The sequence below is a fragment of the Marmota marmota genome, unplaced genomic scaffold (genome assembly GCF_001458135.2).
Source record: "Marmota marmota marmota unplaced genomic scaffold, marMar, whole genome shotgun sequence".
Taxonomy (NCBI): Eukaryota; Metazoa; Chordata; class Mammalia; order Rodentia; family Sciuridae; genus Marmota; species Marmota marmota.
Window position 1 is genome coordinate 46,424,104 of NW_026000229.1, and position 14,399 is coordinate 46,438,502.

General features: G+C 40.9%; 2 protein-coding genes across 4 annotated transcripts in view; one reads left to right on the forward strand and one right to left on the reverse strand.

Moving 5' to 3' along the window:
• Apex1 (apurinic/apyrimidinic endodeoxyribonuclease 1) overlaps positions 1-918 on the reverse strand; it is a 2,400-nt gene extending 1,482 nt beyond the window's left edge. Inside the window, exons 1-3 of one of the 2 annotated variants that reach the window (XM_015480872.2) lie at positions 836-918; positions 399-524; positions 1-188 (exon numbers count right to left, since the gene is read on the reverse strand). In XM_015480872.2, coding sequence (XP_015336358.1) covers positions 1-188; positions 399-456 — 246 coding nt within the window. In that variant the 5' untranslated portion in view covers positions 457-524; positions 836-918. Of the gene's footprint in view, positions 189-398; positions 525-804 lie in introns of both variants that reach the window. The other variant, XM_015480870.2, reaches the window with a different exon arrangement.
• Positions 919-953: 35 nt separating this feature from the next.
• LOC107138266 (O-sialoglycoprotein endopeptidase) lies at positions 954-8,277 on the forward strand. 2 transcript variants are annotated; one of them, XM_048793810.1, is made up of 11 exons: positions 954-1,514; positions 2,563-2,682; positions 2,855-3,039; positions 4,437-4,532; positions 4,986-5,035; positions 5,185-5,263; positions 6,743-6,808; positions 7,319-7,409; positions 7,637-7,712; positions 7,807-7,905; positions 8,037-8,277. In XM_048793810.1, exons 1-11 carry the CDS (start codon positions 1,400-1,402, stop codon positions 8,074-8,076), a joined length of 1,017 nt encoding a protein of 338 aa, XP_048649767.1. In that variant the 5' UTR covers positions 954-1,399; the 3' UTR covers positions 8,077-8,277. The 2 variants fall into 2 exon arrangements, with proteins under 2 accessions (XP_048649767.1, XP_015336359.1); XM_015480873.2 differs by having other exon boundaries at positions 959-1,514; positions 2,855-3,030.
• The last annotated feature ends 6,122 nt before the right edge of the window (positions 8,278-14,399 follow it).

Below are 14,399 nucleotides of genomic sequence, written 5' to 3' on the forward strand. Positions count from 1 at the left end.
ATCTAAACCTTTCTTCTTAATCCAGGCTCGAAGCCCATCAACATTCCAAGAGCAGATCTTGAGTGTGGCAGATTTGCCACTGGGTGAGGTTTTCTTATCTGGAGGGTCTTCATACAGGACTGGGCCCTCTCCTGCTGTCTCTTTTTCTTTTTTTTTTGCTCCTACCTTACTCTTCTTGGACTCTGGCTCTACAGAATGAATAACAGATAATGATAAAATTGGCAATTTGCAACCTCAATAGTTTACTATAGACCACAGAGAATCTATAGTTGTCTTGACTTCTCTGCCAATTCCTGTAAAAATATGATTCAGTTTCCCATTTATGGTTCATCGAGGAAACCATAAACACTGTACTGCAGCTTGGAGGGAGAGGGGTTTATTTTATTTCTTTTTCTTACCAGTTTTGGGCTCTTCCCCATCTTCTGCCGCCGCTCCCTTTTTCCCACGCTTTGGCATCCCTGTAACGAACGCCCTTCGGAACCAGTACCACGTCGCCCACCGAAACAGTATTTTTACCGTGTTGCCTACATTCGCAAAAAAATTGTGGAATCAAGTAAGACTAGGATGAAGACTCCTCCCTACGGCGTCCACACACCAGGTCCCGCCTTTCAAACTATCTTATCTCTAAACTCTTTCCCCGCCTTAGTGCATCACAGGTCCTTCAGCCCCTCACCCACATTAGATAATTTAAAAATGAGTCGTAACCTCCTCGCAAAACCTGCCCTCTGGCCAAGTAAGGATCTTAATTATGAGTCCTTAATGAGCTGGCCCGTCATTTAGTAGGACAGCAACCCTGAATCTGACCTGCTTGGGTCGGAGCGTGGCACCTCCTTACCCGAACACAAAGAATGGAGCACGCTTTGCGCCCACGTGGGTGACTGATGTGGTTACGTGAACCACGCATGCGGGCGATTGGTCTGTTTGGAACCACGTGACAGAGAAGTGCCCGCCCTTCTCTGGCTCTTTTCAGGGGACTGAAGGCCCCACGGCTCCATTTTAGCGCTGTTTATCTTTTTGCCAGATTTATGACTCATCCTGCCACCTAGACCGAAGATCCTAACGATATGCAAAGAGGGAAGAAATCAATGGGGAGGGCTGGGCTGAACCGCAGAAGAGAGGTTGGGGACCGGATACGGATGTTAGGCGGAGAGACCCGTCCCGCGCCCCTGGCATTTAAGAAGACAGGTCCTGAAGGGGCTTTAACAGCTGCGGCGCGGTCGGCGTGGTCGCGCCACCCTTAGACGTAGTTCTGTGCTTGGCCGCTTGCCGTTTGCTTTCTACTTGTGGCTGCCACTTCATCCTCGGTGCTGCGGAATCTACTGCCCAGCACCGAAGCGTGAGGGCCTCCGTAGCTCCACCGTTTCTAGTAGCCTGCCGGCGTTTTTTCTCTGGCTCTACCATGCCGACGGTGCTGGGTTTTGAAGGCAGTGCCAACAAGATTGGTGTGGGAGTGGTGCGTGATGGTAACGTGCTGGCGAACCCGCGACGAACTTATGTTACACCTCCAGGCACGGGTGAGTCATTAGGGTACTTCTAGTTGCGTCTGGCTTCTCTGCACAGCATCACCTGCTATCTTCCTAAACACTAGTGAAGTGGGTGTACGTTGTCAACCTGTACAGCATTAGCTAAGAGTCTGGTTGGGATTATTATGTGGCCAAATGTTACAAGGCTGGTGACTAGAAGAGTCCTAGACATTTGAGTCTGTATCTTCTGGGTTCGTTCAGATTTTATTCAGCGTCTTTTATGTGCTGAACATTCAAAAATAGGAGTTATGAGCCTGGGGTAGAGTCGGACTTGTAATGTGAACAGATCCTACAGCAGATGTGTCAGAATTTTCTAGAATAAGGGGGGAGAGGAGAGCAGAAAGTCTTATTAGTTTAGGTGTCAGAACTGGATAAGTATAAGATTCATATTCAGTATTCTGCTCTTAAAGTGGGAAAATTAACACCTGTATCTCAGGGCCTTGAGGACTACATGAAACTACCAGACACATTATAATTTGTAATTAATATTACTTATAAGATATTGCATCTTGCCTAGCCTCTCTTATAATAGCTGCACAAATAGATAGGACAGTTGACCTGCATGTACCTGAAAACTCTAGAAACAAGTGCTATTGTGACAGGTTATTACTTAGAAATATGTATTTATGTTTGCCATTAACTCTTCTAAGTACTTGGATACTGGAAATATAAATAAAATGGCTAATGCTCTGAGATACTTATGGTTAAACTGGGGAAACTATAGATAATTATAGTGCTATATTTCTTCTGCGTCATCTACAGCAATGTAATTTTATGTAGGGTTCTTTAGAGTCACAGAAAAGGTCACCAGAAAGTATGGGTATCACTTTAATTGAATTCCAAAAGCTGAATAGAAATTGGATATAAAGAAGGGCAGTTCTGAAAGAGGAACAGATTGTATAGAAGTTGGAAAAAGACTATAAAAATTTGGTAGAATGAAACAATTCTTCCTTCATTACTAAAACCTCCAGTTTTGTTTTTTACTTCTACTTATCTTCTACGGGAAAACTATGATCTTTCATCTGTGTCCATTTCTTAGGGTTCCTTCCAGGTGATACTGCCAGGCATCACCGGGCTGTTATCCTAGACATTCTGCAGGAGGCCCTAACAGAAGCTAGAGTAACCTACCAGGATATCGACTGCATTGCTTACACCAAAGGTATGACTGGGAGAAGGGTAACAAAGGAGAAGAATACCTGGATCCTTTATAGTTAAAACAGCCTACCCCTTGCCTATGCCACCATCATTCTTCCTCATGTACTCTCATGTCTACTGTTTTCACCCGCTCTTTCTAATCTCTATGATTCTAACTCCCATTTCTATGCCTCTAGGTCCTGGCATGGGTGCCCCATTGGTTTCTGTAGCCATTGTGGCCCGTACTATGGCCCAACTATGGAATAAACCATTGCTAGGTGTGAACCACTGTATAGGCCACATTGAAATGGGCCGTCTCATCACTGGAGCCACCAGCCCAACTGTGTTGTATGTCAGTGGAGGAAATACGCAGGTATTTATGGTACCTATTATATTTTAATAATTTCTGAGGCAGTCGACCTAAAAGTTTCCTACTGTACCTGAGTTGTAGGAACTGTAAAAACAAAGCTGGGCTTATCTGAACCTAGGTATTGTAGAAGAGTCAAAACAGTTTTGATTTAGAATTGGGCAAGATAATTAGAACATTATATGATTTTTCTATATGTGATTATAAAAATAAGGAATTTCTAATTTAGAAAAGGAAAGAATGATAAGGAGACTTTCACTATTTTGAAGTTTTGGGTTTTTTTGGTAGTACTGAGAATTGAACCCAGAGGGGCTCTAACTCAGCTATATCCCAGCCCTTTTTATTTTCTATTATGAGACAGGGTCTCACTAGGTTGCTTATACCTTACAAAATTGCCAAGGCTTGCTTTAAACTTGCAATCCTCCTGTCTTAGCCTCCCAAGATGCTGAGTTTACAGTCATGCACAACCACGTTGAGCTGCCACTCCTTCCTACCGTTTGATTTTTTAAAATTTTATTTGGAGATGATCTCATTAAGTTGCCCAGGCTGGCTTCAAACTTCCAGTCCTCCTGCCTAACCCTCCTGAGTTTCTAGGATTACAAGTGTGCACCCTGTACCTGGTTTTATTTATTTATTTATTTATTTATTTATTTATTTTTACCAGATATTGAACTCGGGGGCACACAACCACTGAGCCACATCCCCAGCCCTTTTTTGTATTTTATTCAGAGACAGAGTCTCACTGAGTTGCTTAGCATCTCGCTGTAGCTGAGGCTGGCTTTGGTTAACAAAGGAGAAGATATCCTTCTGCCTCAGCCTCCTGAGCTGGGATTACAAACATGCGCCACCCTGCCCAGCTGGTGATAAATATCCTTTATGATAAAAGTTTGCCACATATGAAGAATGGACATAAGTGGATTGCCATTGCTATGTTGGGTAGGCCATGTATCTAATCCCATATGAGATTTTTTAATTCTTCAATTTCTTGTTTCCAAATATTACCGCACTGGTAAGAATTACCTAGAATGACTCTTGTTCCCTGCCTCCAAGCAGGAAAACACATTTCCTACTCTATACCCTCAAGACTGCTTTTGAGGGATATACTAGGAACCTCTAAGCTGGAAAAATGTTTTTGTAATGACATTTTTTGTGTATGCCCAAAGTATAGTGATAGGTTACTAAGTCATCTTCTATAGGTTTAAGAATCCGTTGTAGGAATCCTTAGGGTTTTTAGGCTTCTCATCAGAGAAGAACCATATAGAAATTACCCACTCAGGGTTTGGGAAAATACTTGTTTTTCCATTTCTCATTGGAAACTAACAGCCATGTTGATACTCTGCTGCTTTCTTCCCCAAAGCCAAATACTCCTTTTTACAGACTTGAGGTTTCATGGACATCCTCATCGCCCTTAGGTGATTGCCTACTCAGATCGTCGTTACCGCATATTTGGTGAAACCATCGATATTGCCGTTGGTAATTGTCTGGATCGTTTTGCTCGAGTGCTGAAGGTAAGCTGTTGAGTCTGCAGATAATATAAGATATGGGCAAATTTCTGGGGAGCAATGGAAATGGAGGAAGTAGTAAATAAATAGTTTCTTATACTTTTTGCACATCTGACTTCATCCTCTTTCATTAACTTTTTTTCTTTTTAACATGGATGGATAATAAGCACTTATATGTTTGATAATAAATAAGTATGTTATATCGGTATGTTATTTTTTGTTACAAACATTAGTTTGTACCTACATGTAGGCATGATTCCATAAAATAAATAAATATATACACATATGTAAATATGTATATGTTTTATTATACACATAAACACATACACAAAAAAATAGACAGGTTTTCCTTAGCTTGGTATGGAGAATGACAAGTACATCCATATATGTACAAGAATATGTTTCTGTATTTTATAATCAGCATGTTTGTGTAGTCATCTACTTTGTTTTTTCTTCTAGATTTCCAATGATCCTAGTCCAGGCTACAACATTGAACAGATGGCAAAGCGGTAAGAGAACATATGATGGAAGAGGCCGTTGGGGCCATTATTATATATGCTTTTGTCCCTGCATATATAGTAATGAAGTTTGGGAAGACTTTGGGAGGGAGAGCAGCCATCTGAATGTATGCTTAATGCCTTTACTCATTTCTACATAGAGGCAAAAAGCTTGTTGAGCTGCCATATACTGTAAAGGGAATGGATGTCTCATTCTCAGGGATTCTGTCTTTCATTGAGGTGAGTGTGAGAGGTAAGGAGGTGGAGGCACTTTCATACTTTTTCAGTGGAATATATCTGTTCTGCTCACCATTGTATTTCCTGCAGATAGTTCTGCTCCATATCAGATGCTGAATATGTTCACTTAGCACATGTTTATTGAATGTCTTCTGTGTACCAGCACTGTTCTAGATAATAGGAACATGGCATGGAGCAAAACAACAATCTGTGCCTAGGGGCTGTAGTTCACTTGTCTAGCATGTGCAAGGCCCTGGGTTCAGTCCCCAGCACTGGAAAAAATAATAATAATAATAATATCCCTGACAACATAAAGCTCAGATCCTAATGGAGAGAGGCAGCTAAGCAAAAAAAAAAAAGAGAGAGAGAGAATGATGAAATGTAACATGTCAGATAATTATGAGTACTATGATAAAAAATAGGCAGGGTAAGTAAGAGGTGAGAGATGCCAGGACAAGCATTCAATAAATAATCATTGAATCTTTTTTTTGGGGGGGGGCAGGGGTGGGCAAACTCTCTTATTTTAATATTAATGTTAAAATACAAAACATAAACATTAAAACACAGAATTTGTATGATTACATGGATGGTGTGACTCTACAACGTGTACAACCAGAGAAATGAAAAATTGTGCTCCAGGGCTGGGATTGTGGCTCAGTGGCAGAGCGCTTGCCTTGCACATGTGAGGCACTGGGTTCAATCCTCAGCACCACATAAAAATAACAAAATAAAGATATTTTAAAAAACAAAACAAAAAAACTTTATAGAAATGTAAAAAAAAAATTGAATGTAAATAAATGGAAGTCCCACTGCCCTACTTTCTAAACAAGTACGAGGATATATACAAAAACAAGATTATTTTGAACTTAACTTTACACCCTCAAATGAGAATACCTGAGATGTGGGGTAAAGGAACATGTAGAGCAAAGACCCTGATGTGCTTCGAAGAGTATAGTCTGGATCTATAGATGAAGTCTCCTATAATTGAGTATGGGGATGGGATAGGAAATGGGGTGAGGTTTTCTTGTTTAGTGAAATCAATCAGTCATGTGACTTTGCTTCTAAAACATAAAAATTAGGGCTTAGAATGGAACAAAGTGGTAAAGCAAATGCTTAGCATTCATGAAGTTCAGTCCTCCCCACAGCAGCCCCACCCCACCAAATCTGAATTTACTATAGAAATGCAAAGACTGCCAGGACTTTATATTTTTGCAACTTTCCTGATAATATGTTCCCTGGCTCCTACTCTCAGGAAAATCAATCAGCATTAATTCAGTGTACTTCAAGACAAGTCAAATCCTAATTATTGAATCTTAAATGAATGCTGCCCATTGTATAGCTGGGTGAGGAAGGGCAGTGTGTGCTACAGAATGCTGGTACTTTGAAGTGTGATAAAACATGGTGATCCTTTGAGTGTGCTAATTTTTGCTCTTATTACATTCCAAGCCACTGTTCATTTTTTTGTTTTCCCTTTATTTGTAGGATGTAGCCCAACGGATGCTGGCCACAGGCGAGTGTACTCCTGAGGATCTATGTTTCTCCTTGCAGGTAATGAATGAAAAGGTGGGACAAAAGTTGAGGCTAAAGTCTGATTTTTTTTTTCTTTTTTTTTTTAAAGTGGGTGTGGTAGGGTGGTACTAGGGATTTAACCCAGGGTAACTCTACCACTGAGCTAAATCCCTAGTCTTTTTAAATTTTATTTATTTATTTATTTTAAAAAAATATTTTCATAGTAGATGGACACAATATCTTTTTTTTTTTTTTTTTTTAATTTTATGTGACACTGAGGATTGAACCCAGTGCCTCACACGTGCTAGGCAAGTGCTCTACCAACTGAGCTACAACCCCAGCAAGTCCTTTTTTATTTTTATTTTGACATAGGGTTTTGCTAAGTTGTTGAGGCTGGCCTCAACTTGAAATCTCCTGCCACAGCCTCCCAAATACCTGAGATTATAGGCTTGCCCCACTGTACCCAATCTAAAGGAGAGATTTTATACAGTAGAGCAGAAATGAGCTGGGATGTCTCTCTGACATTTTCATATTCTCTGTTCTCCATAGGAAACTGTGTTTGCAATGCTGGTAGAGATCACAGAGCGAGCCATGGTGCATTGTGGTTCCCAGGAAGCCCTCATTGTGGGAGGTGTGGGGTGTATGTATCATTGAATGGTGTTCCTGGTTCATATTCTTGGCTTTATGTATCTTCCTCCTAATACTCTAATCTATGGGTTTGGGAAAATGATCAGTTTCACTTTTGCCCTGTGTATTCCAATTCTTGCCCCTAGTCCCCTGCTTTATTCTAGTAAGTACACATGAAGTGTATGACTGGACTATGGAGAGGCTGAAACTAAGCTAGCCTTGAACCTTACTATTTCATAGGTAATCTGCGGTTGCAGGAGATGATGGAGACAATGTGCCAGGAACGGGGAGCTAAGCTTTTTGCCACAGATGAGAGGTAAAGGCCCTTTCCCTTTCTTCTTTTTTTTCTTCTCCCATCACTGTGGTTTTCTGCCCTTAATCACAAGTTTCATATTTTCTTTCCTTTATAGATTCTGCATTGACAATGGAGCCATGATAGCCCACGCTGGCTGGGAGATGTTTCAGGCTGGACATAGAACGGCCATCAGTGACTCTGGGATTACACAAAGGTGATTCACTGCTTGGAGGGGATAGATAGGATTAGATAAGGGAGATAGGCAGAAAATCCAGAAACATGAGGGTAGAGAAGATAGAAAATATTAAAGGTTGTCCCTTACCAATTTTCCTCATTTTCCTGCAGGTATCGTACAGATGAAGTAGAAGTGACCTGGAGGGACTAACAAGATTAACAAGAAAAGAGTAGATAGTTCCCTAATTAGAACTCAAAGGACCCTGGCCCTTAATCTCTCTCCTGATGTGGGAATCTTGGCAATGCTATGGACTCTGCTCTTACCTGGCCTTGCTGTGGACTCTGATGTGAGGCTTGATGTCTCATATGGAACTTCTAAATGACTCAGCAATAAAATGCTTTTGGTTTTGTATGTTGGTTTTGGTTTGTGTTGTTAGGACCAATATAGAGTTAACACTGGGTGAATTCTTATTGATGGAGTCAGTGGATAAGGATTCAAGGGTATTACCCTGGCTGACTGCAGCTGGCTTCAGAGGCTGCTACTCAACAGCAAAGCATGAGAGGAAATCATAGGTACTATCATAACATCCTCTTAACAGTAGTATCATCACAATTCAAGGTATTTTAGTATTAGGCCTTGTACTGACTACCTTACAGTCATTTCATTTAATTTCTTTGAGTAATTAAACTTCCAAATTTGTAATTAAGGGCAGAAAACCACAATAATGGGAGAAGAAAAAAAGAAGAAAGAGAAAGGGCCTTTACCTCTCATCTGTGGCAAACTCAGGACTTCTCCTCAAAATAGCCTGGTCTAATTTATAAATCAAGAGTTTACCCCTCCTTTGTACACTTTCTCGTCTACTCCTATTTGCACTCCTGCTAGCAGACCTGAGGGGGGCCCAAAATACACCTCTCCTGAACTAATCCCATCTTAATCACCTCATCAGTTACACCCTCCTAACCATGTATCTCTCTACCCTCTTTTTTTTTTTTCCCCCGCTCCCCATCTCTTTCTCTCTTTCAATTCCTGAAACTCTTCTGTGCTCTCTGGAACTAACAGTCATTTACAAACATCTGTATATCCCATCTCTCTTCTGTTCCTTTCACATTCTTGCTTTGAGGCCTGGACCACATTCCAACTCCCCACACTCTACCTGTACCGCTGATTGAACCCACGGGTGATCTATCACTGAGCTACATCCCTAGCTCTTTTTATTTTTATTTTGAAACCTGATTTCTTGTGAGGACTCTGCTTCTCCTAGTGCCTTTGTAGTGGTCATGATTTCTCTTCTGCACTCATTGTACCATTGAGCCTGGAGTGGTTCAGGTGTCTTCCTTTCTCATACTATTTTCAGACCATTTTTTTTCATCCCCAATATCCCTTTGAAGCATTTAGACTATACAACACCACACCATTTTTGTCATAATCCTGATGATTTCGGTATTCATGTAGGTCATCCTCCTTCTCTGGTCATATTCTAGACCTGTATCTCTTCCATATGTCTGTCTCAAATACCACACTCTCATACCAGTACTTTCTGTCTTTCCAGGTCTTTCCCTTTAGTATGCTCAATACAGCAATTCATCCCTTCACCAGGACCTACAGTCCTTTGATCTTACTCCTTTCCACTGACTCTATTCCCCATGTCTTCATTTCCCTTCTTCTCAAGCTGAATTCCAGTAGTAAGTATTGAATAAACTTCCTGTCCTTTGCTATTACTTTATTTTTTCTCTTATTCAACTCATAACCTACTCTTTACCTAGATCCTTGCAGCTGAGAGGGTGAGCAAAAAACAGCTATGCTGCAGGTCTGTCTTAAGTTTATCACCTAAAGTGGGTTCTATATGTTATCCAGCCATATTCCATCTCCCTAGGCATTTTACTTGCCCTCTGATAACTTAGATACCTACTGACCCTCATAACTAATATCCCTCTTCATAGTCTGATTCTTGACTTGTTCCTATTTTGGTGAGAAAATAGAAATAACATGAACATTTACAGCTTCCACCACCAAATCTAACTACCTTCCAGCACCTGTATTCATATACTTCACTTTCCCTCCGTTGTTATAAACAAGTGGTTACCAACCATAATTGATTTTGTTCCTCAGAGGACATTGGGGTGTCAAAACTGGGAGGTAGGTGCTATTGGAGAAAAGCCAGTTATACTATAAAATATCCTCCAATGCACAGGGAAGCCCCACAATCTCTGTGCTAAAATATCAGTGGTGTTAAGGTTAAATCCTGCTACAAACAGGGTCGTGATCCTGTCCACACACTTGTGCAGTGGATCTTATTCTCTAGTTTTTGAGCACATAGCTCATCAATTCTCCCTCCTTCTTTGTAGTCAGTACTTCCCTTTTTCCCCTGAGAAAGAATGCCCTCTTGGCCCCATTTCCCCTTCCACTTCTTCCTATTTTTCTGTTCCACTTCACAGCAAGAGTTTTCTTTCCCAGAAATTCCATTTGTATCAAAACTGTTCTTACCATGGTCACTGATGACTTGGTCATAGCTAAGTCTAATTATGCATTCTGCTTTATCTTACAGAATATCGGTGGCATTTGACACTACTTTGAAATATTTTCTTTACCTGGCTTTAGAACATATTCTCTGCTTCCTAGCTGACCACCCTATGTCCTTTGATGTTTTCTTGCCATACTCTGCTGACTTTGCAGAGTGCAGTCCTCAGGCTGCTCTGTTTTCACAGGTACCTGCACTGATTTCATCCAGTCTTGTGCATTAAAGCCATTTTTGATGTGGGTGATTCCCAGTTTTATAGTTTCAGTAAGAAATTCTCTTCTAAATATATCTAGTTGCCCATTAGCATCTTGGATACTCAATGTGCATTTCAAATTTAACATATCCCAAATTAAATATCTCTTTGCCAGTTTATTCCTGCAGTCTTACCAATTTGACCTCTTCTGCTCAAATCCATGCTTCTCTGTCTCAGCAGCACCGTCTCTTTTGTTGTACATTAGGCACTACAGGTATGCTGACCCTTAAGACCTTCACACTTTCCTGGAAATCTTCGCCCAGATGAAGGGTCACTCCATCATAGTCTTCCAAGTCTGCTCAGCTCAGTTCCCCACCACTACCACCACCAAGTGAAGCCTTCCCAACAACCCTCCTTAAAATTGCTTTCCTTCAGCACTTCCTAAGCCCTTCTCTGTTTTACTTTTTTTTCATTCTATACAATCATCTTTTTCTTTTTTTGGACTAGAGATTGAACCCAGGAGTACTTTACCACTGAGCTACATCCCTAGCCCTTTTGTATTTTGAGGCAGGTCCTTACTAAGTTGCTGAGGTTGAGACTGGCCTTGAATTTGTGATTCTTCTGCCTGTGCTTCCTGAGTCTCTGGGATTACAGGTGTGGATTACACTGTTTTTGACTCTTTTTTTTTTAAACTAGGGATTGAACCCTGTGGTGCTCTACCACTAAGTTACATTCCCCAGTCTTTTTTGTATTTATATTGAGACACAGTATCATTAAATTGCGCAGGATGACCTTGAACTTGAAATTCACCTACCTCAGCCTCAAGTCACTGGGATTGCAGGCATGGGCTAACATGCCCACCTTAATCATTTTTTGTGTGTGAGTGTCCCCTACTGGGAATGTGGTGGAATATTTTAATCTTGTTTTATTTATTGCTCTATCTTCCAACTCTTAGAATATGGTCTATCACATATATGCCATTCATTTTGCTGAATGAATAAGTTGGAAAAGTAAACCAAAGGGTTGATCAGATGACTACAAAAGAAAGAGATAAAAGGATTGGGGGCTGGGGATTTAGCTCAGTGTCAAAGTGCTTGCCCAGCAGGTGTGAGGCCCCAGTATTGCAAACAACGATAAAAAGAATTAGAATCATATGAGGTTGGAGAAGGTAAATTTCTATGTCTGTATAGAAAGTGGCTGCACTTTTTTTATTTACAAGAAATTAGGCAGTTGGTTGAAAATGTACTGAGAGATAGAGATTTAAAATCAGGAACTTTGGAGTGGAAAATAGATACAAATAGAATAAGTTCTTGAATGTCTTTAAGAACAGGAGTGATCTCTGTCTCTTTAGGCTTGGGAAGTTAATTTTATAAATGAGCATCAGCTGTAATTACTACACATTAGCCTCAGGTATTAATTTCCAAGTTTTATTAATTTTATGAGGTGGAATGGATCTTGAAAAGAAGAGCTTCTTCAACACTGTTGCCCCAGTTCACATTGTTTAATTGAGGAGTTCTTTCCAATTTTTTATTGGTGCATTATAGCAGCACATAATAATAGAATTTGTTGTTATATATTTGTACATGTACAAACAATATAATTTGGCCAGTATCATTCAATTCTTTCTAATTTGTGAAGCCAAGAAACTATAAAATCAGGCTAGGGGTATAGTTCAGTGGTAGAGCACTTGCCTGATGTGGGTGCCTGGGTTCTATCCCTAGTATCATAGAAAAAAAAAGAGAGAGGGGTAAAGGAAGGAGGAAGGGAAGGAAAAGAAACTACAATTATGACTCCTTAGCCCTAAACTGGGGAGTCCTCTTCCCAGCTCAGTTCTTTTCTTGAGGCTTTTACTAGCAGTGTAGGATAGAGGGTCCTGCTACTTTCCATGAAAGAAGTCAATGGGGGACTCCAGACTCCTGAACAGCATCTCCAGCCAGGTCAGGTCATGTATAGGACCCCAAGACTGGCTATCCAAGAGATCACAGGTAGGCTCCTGGTACAAGGCAGCATGAGGCATGAAGCCTGTCCCTTGGTGTGTCCAGTCATTGGGATAGACCTGTTGCTAGAATCTCTACCCCTGTAGTTTGAAATTTTTCCAGACTCACATGACTAGGACAGCATTTTGGGAATATTGCCATAGTACTTCACGAGGACACATGTTCCACTCTAACAACTTGGTTAGGAAGAATGAACAAAAGACAGGGAGAGCTGCTATTGTCAGGTTCCACTTTGGGACAATGGCCCTGTTCCTGTATACATTCGTTTGATTCTTCTGCAGGTCATGCTCTGAGATATAACCTGAAGAAAGAGTATTGAGAGAGGAAGGTTCAAGTCCCCCTTTGGTGGTAGCTCCTGCAGCTGATGTAAGGTCACCAAGTCTTCAAATGACTTCTGGACGCAGAGAAAGGAAGTCTCAGATATAGCAAGGAGCAAAGAGTATTTGTCATCTGAAATGTCTGTCCTTGGGAATTGAGAAACAACAGGGCTTTTTCACTTGGGTTTTTCTCTATTTTACTGCCTAGTCTTGCATTTCTTCCCAACTGGTAACCATAAACCCATTCAGATACAGATAGAAGCTAATGCTCCTGTTTCCCCACAGCCATATCCTCACAGTAGTCCTCTTTCATCAAATTTCAGCTCCTCCCTCTTCCTTTTTTGCTTATCACATATTCAATTAAGTTATAAATTGTCTGACCTGACACTTGCTTCTTTAGACTCTTCGCTATAAAGGTGGAAGATGGGAAGAGAAGTATATAGGGCAGAGAGCTCAGTGCTGACCTTTTCTTTCTTCTTTTGTTTTTAAGATTTGCCTATGAGTTCAGGCAGTATCAACACACGTTGGAAGCCATGCATTGAAATATTCTGCGGAAAGAACATATCCTAGGCAAAGACATGATAGGAGCTGGACTTTTATTTATTTACTTTTTAGGCACTGGACATCAACCACAGGTTCTGAGGAAGGAACATATCCTAGACAAAGATAAGACAGGAACTGGACTTTCACTTTTTCTTTAGGTGATGGGGATCAAACCCCAGGTTCTTGCATATGCTAAGCAGGCAGTCTACCACTGAGCTATATTCCCAGCTCAGGAACTGGATATTTTACCTAGTCTCCCAGTAGTTTCCCTATACTTTCCTGTACTTCCATCAACAGCAGGTATCCCAATACCCTTCCCTCCCCTGCTATCTTCTGCTCTTTAAGCCCCTGAGCATAACTTTGAGTTTCTGTGTTCAGCTCACTGTTTGAATTTCTTCTCAGCTACGCAGAGGGTCTGCTCACAAAGTCTTAAAAGACACCGAGAGGGCTGGGGTTGTGGCTCAGCGGTAGAGTGCTCGCCTAGCACATGCAAGACCCTGGGTTCGAGCCTCAACACCACATAAAAATAAATAAATAAAACAAAGGTATTGTGTCCAACTACAACTAAAAAGTAAATATTAAAAAAAAAGACACTGAGTCTATTTTTTCCTTGCATGTCACTAGATAGGGGATCTTCAGAGTCAGCCCTATAAAGATAAGAGGAGAGGAGATAAGCAGCCTTCCTGCTTATTTATTATTTTAATTTTATTTATTTATTGAACCCAGGAGTGCTTTACCACTGAGCCACATCCCCAACCTCTTTTTATTTTTTATTTTGAAACAAGGTCTCACCAAGTTGCTTAAGGCTAAATTGCTGAGGCTGACCTTGAATTTATGATCTTCCTGCCTCAGTCTCCCAAGGCTCTAGGATTATAGGCATGCACCTTTTCTTGAGACTGAAAAAGACAGTAGAGCATGAAGGCCTCAGGGGTGGGAGGAGGACATTGTGTGTTTTGTCAATGCAG

Bases quoted from the DNA above. Each gene is read 5' to 3' on its own strand.
- LOC107138266 (XM_048793810.1), top strand. From the start codon at position 1,400: ATGCCGACGGTGCTGGGTTTTGAAGGCAGTGCCAACAAGATTGGTGTG. The intron at 1,515-2,562 runs GTGAGTCATTAG...TCCATTTCTTAG, and splicing joins TGTTACACCTCCAGGCACGG to GGTTCCTTCCAGGTGATACT. The intron at 5,036-5,184 runs GTAAGAGAACAT...ATTTCTACATAG, and splicing joins ATTGAACAGATGGCAAAGCG to AGGCAAAAAGCTTGTTGAGC.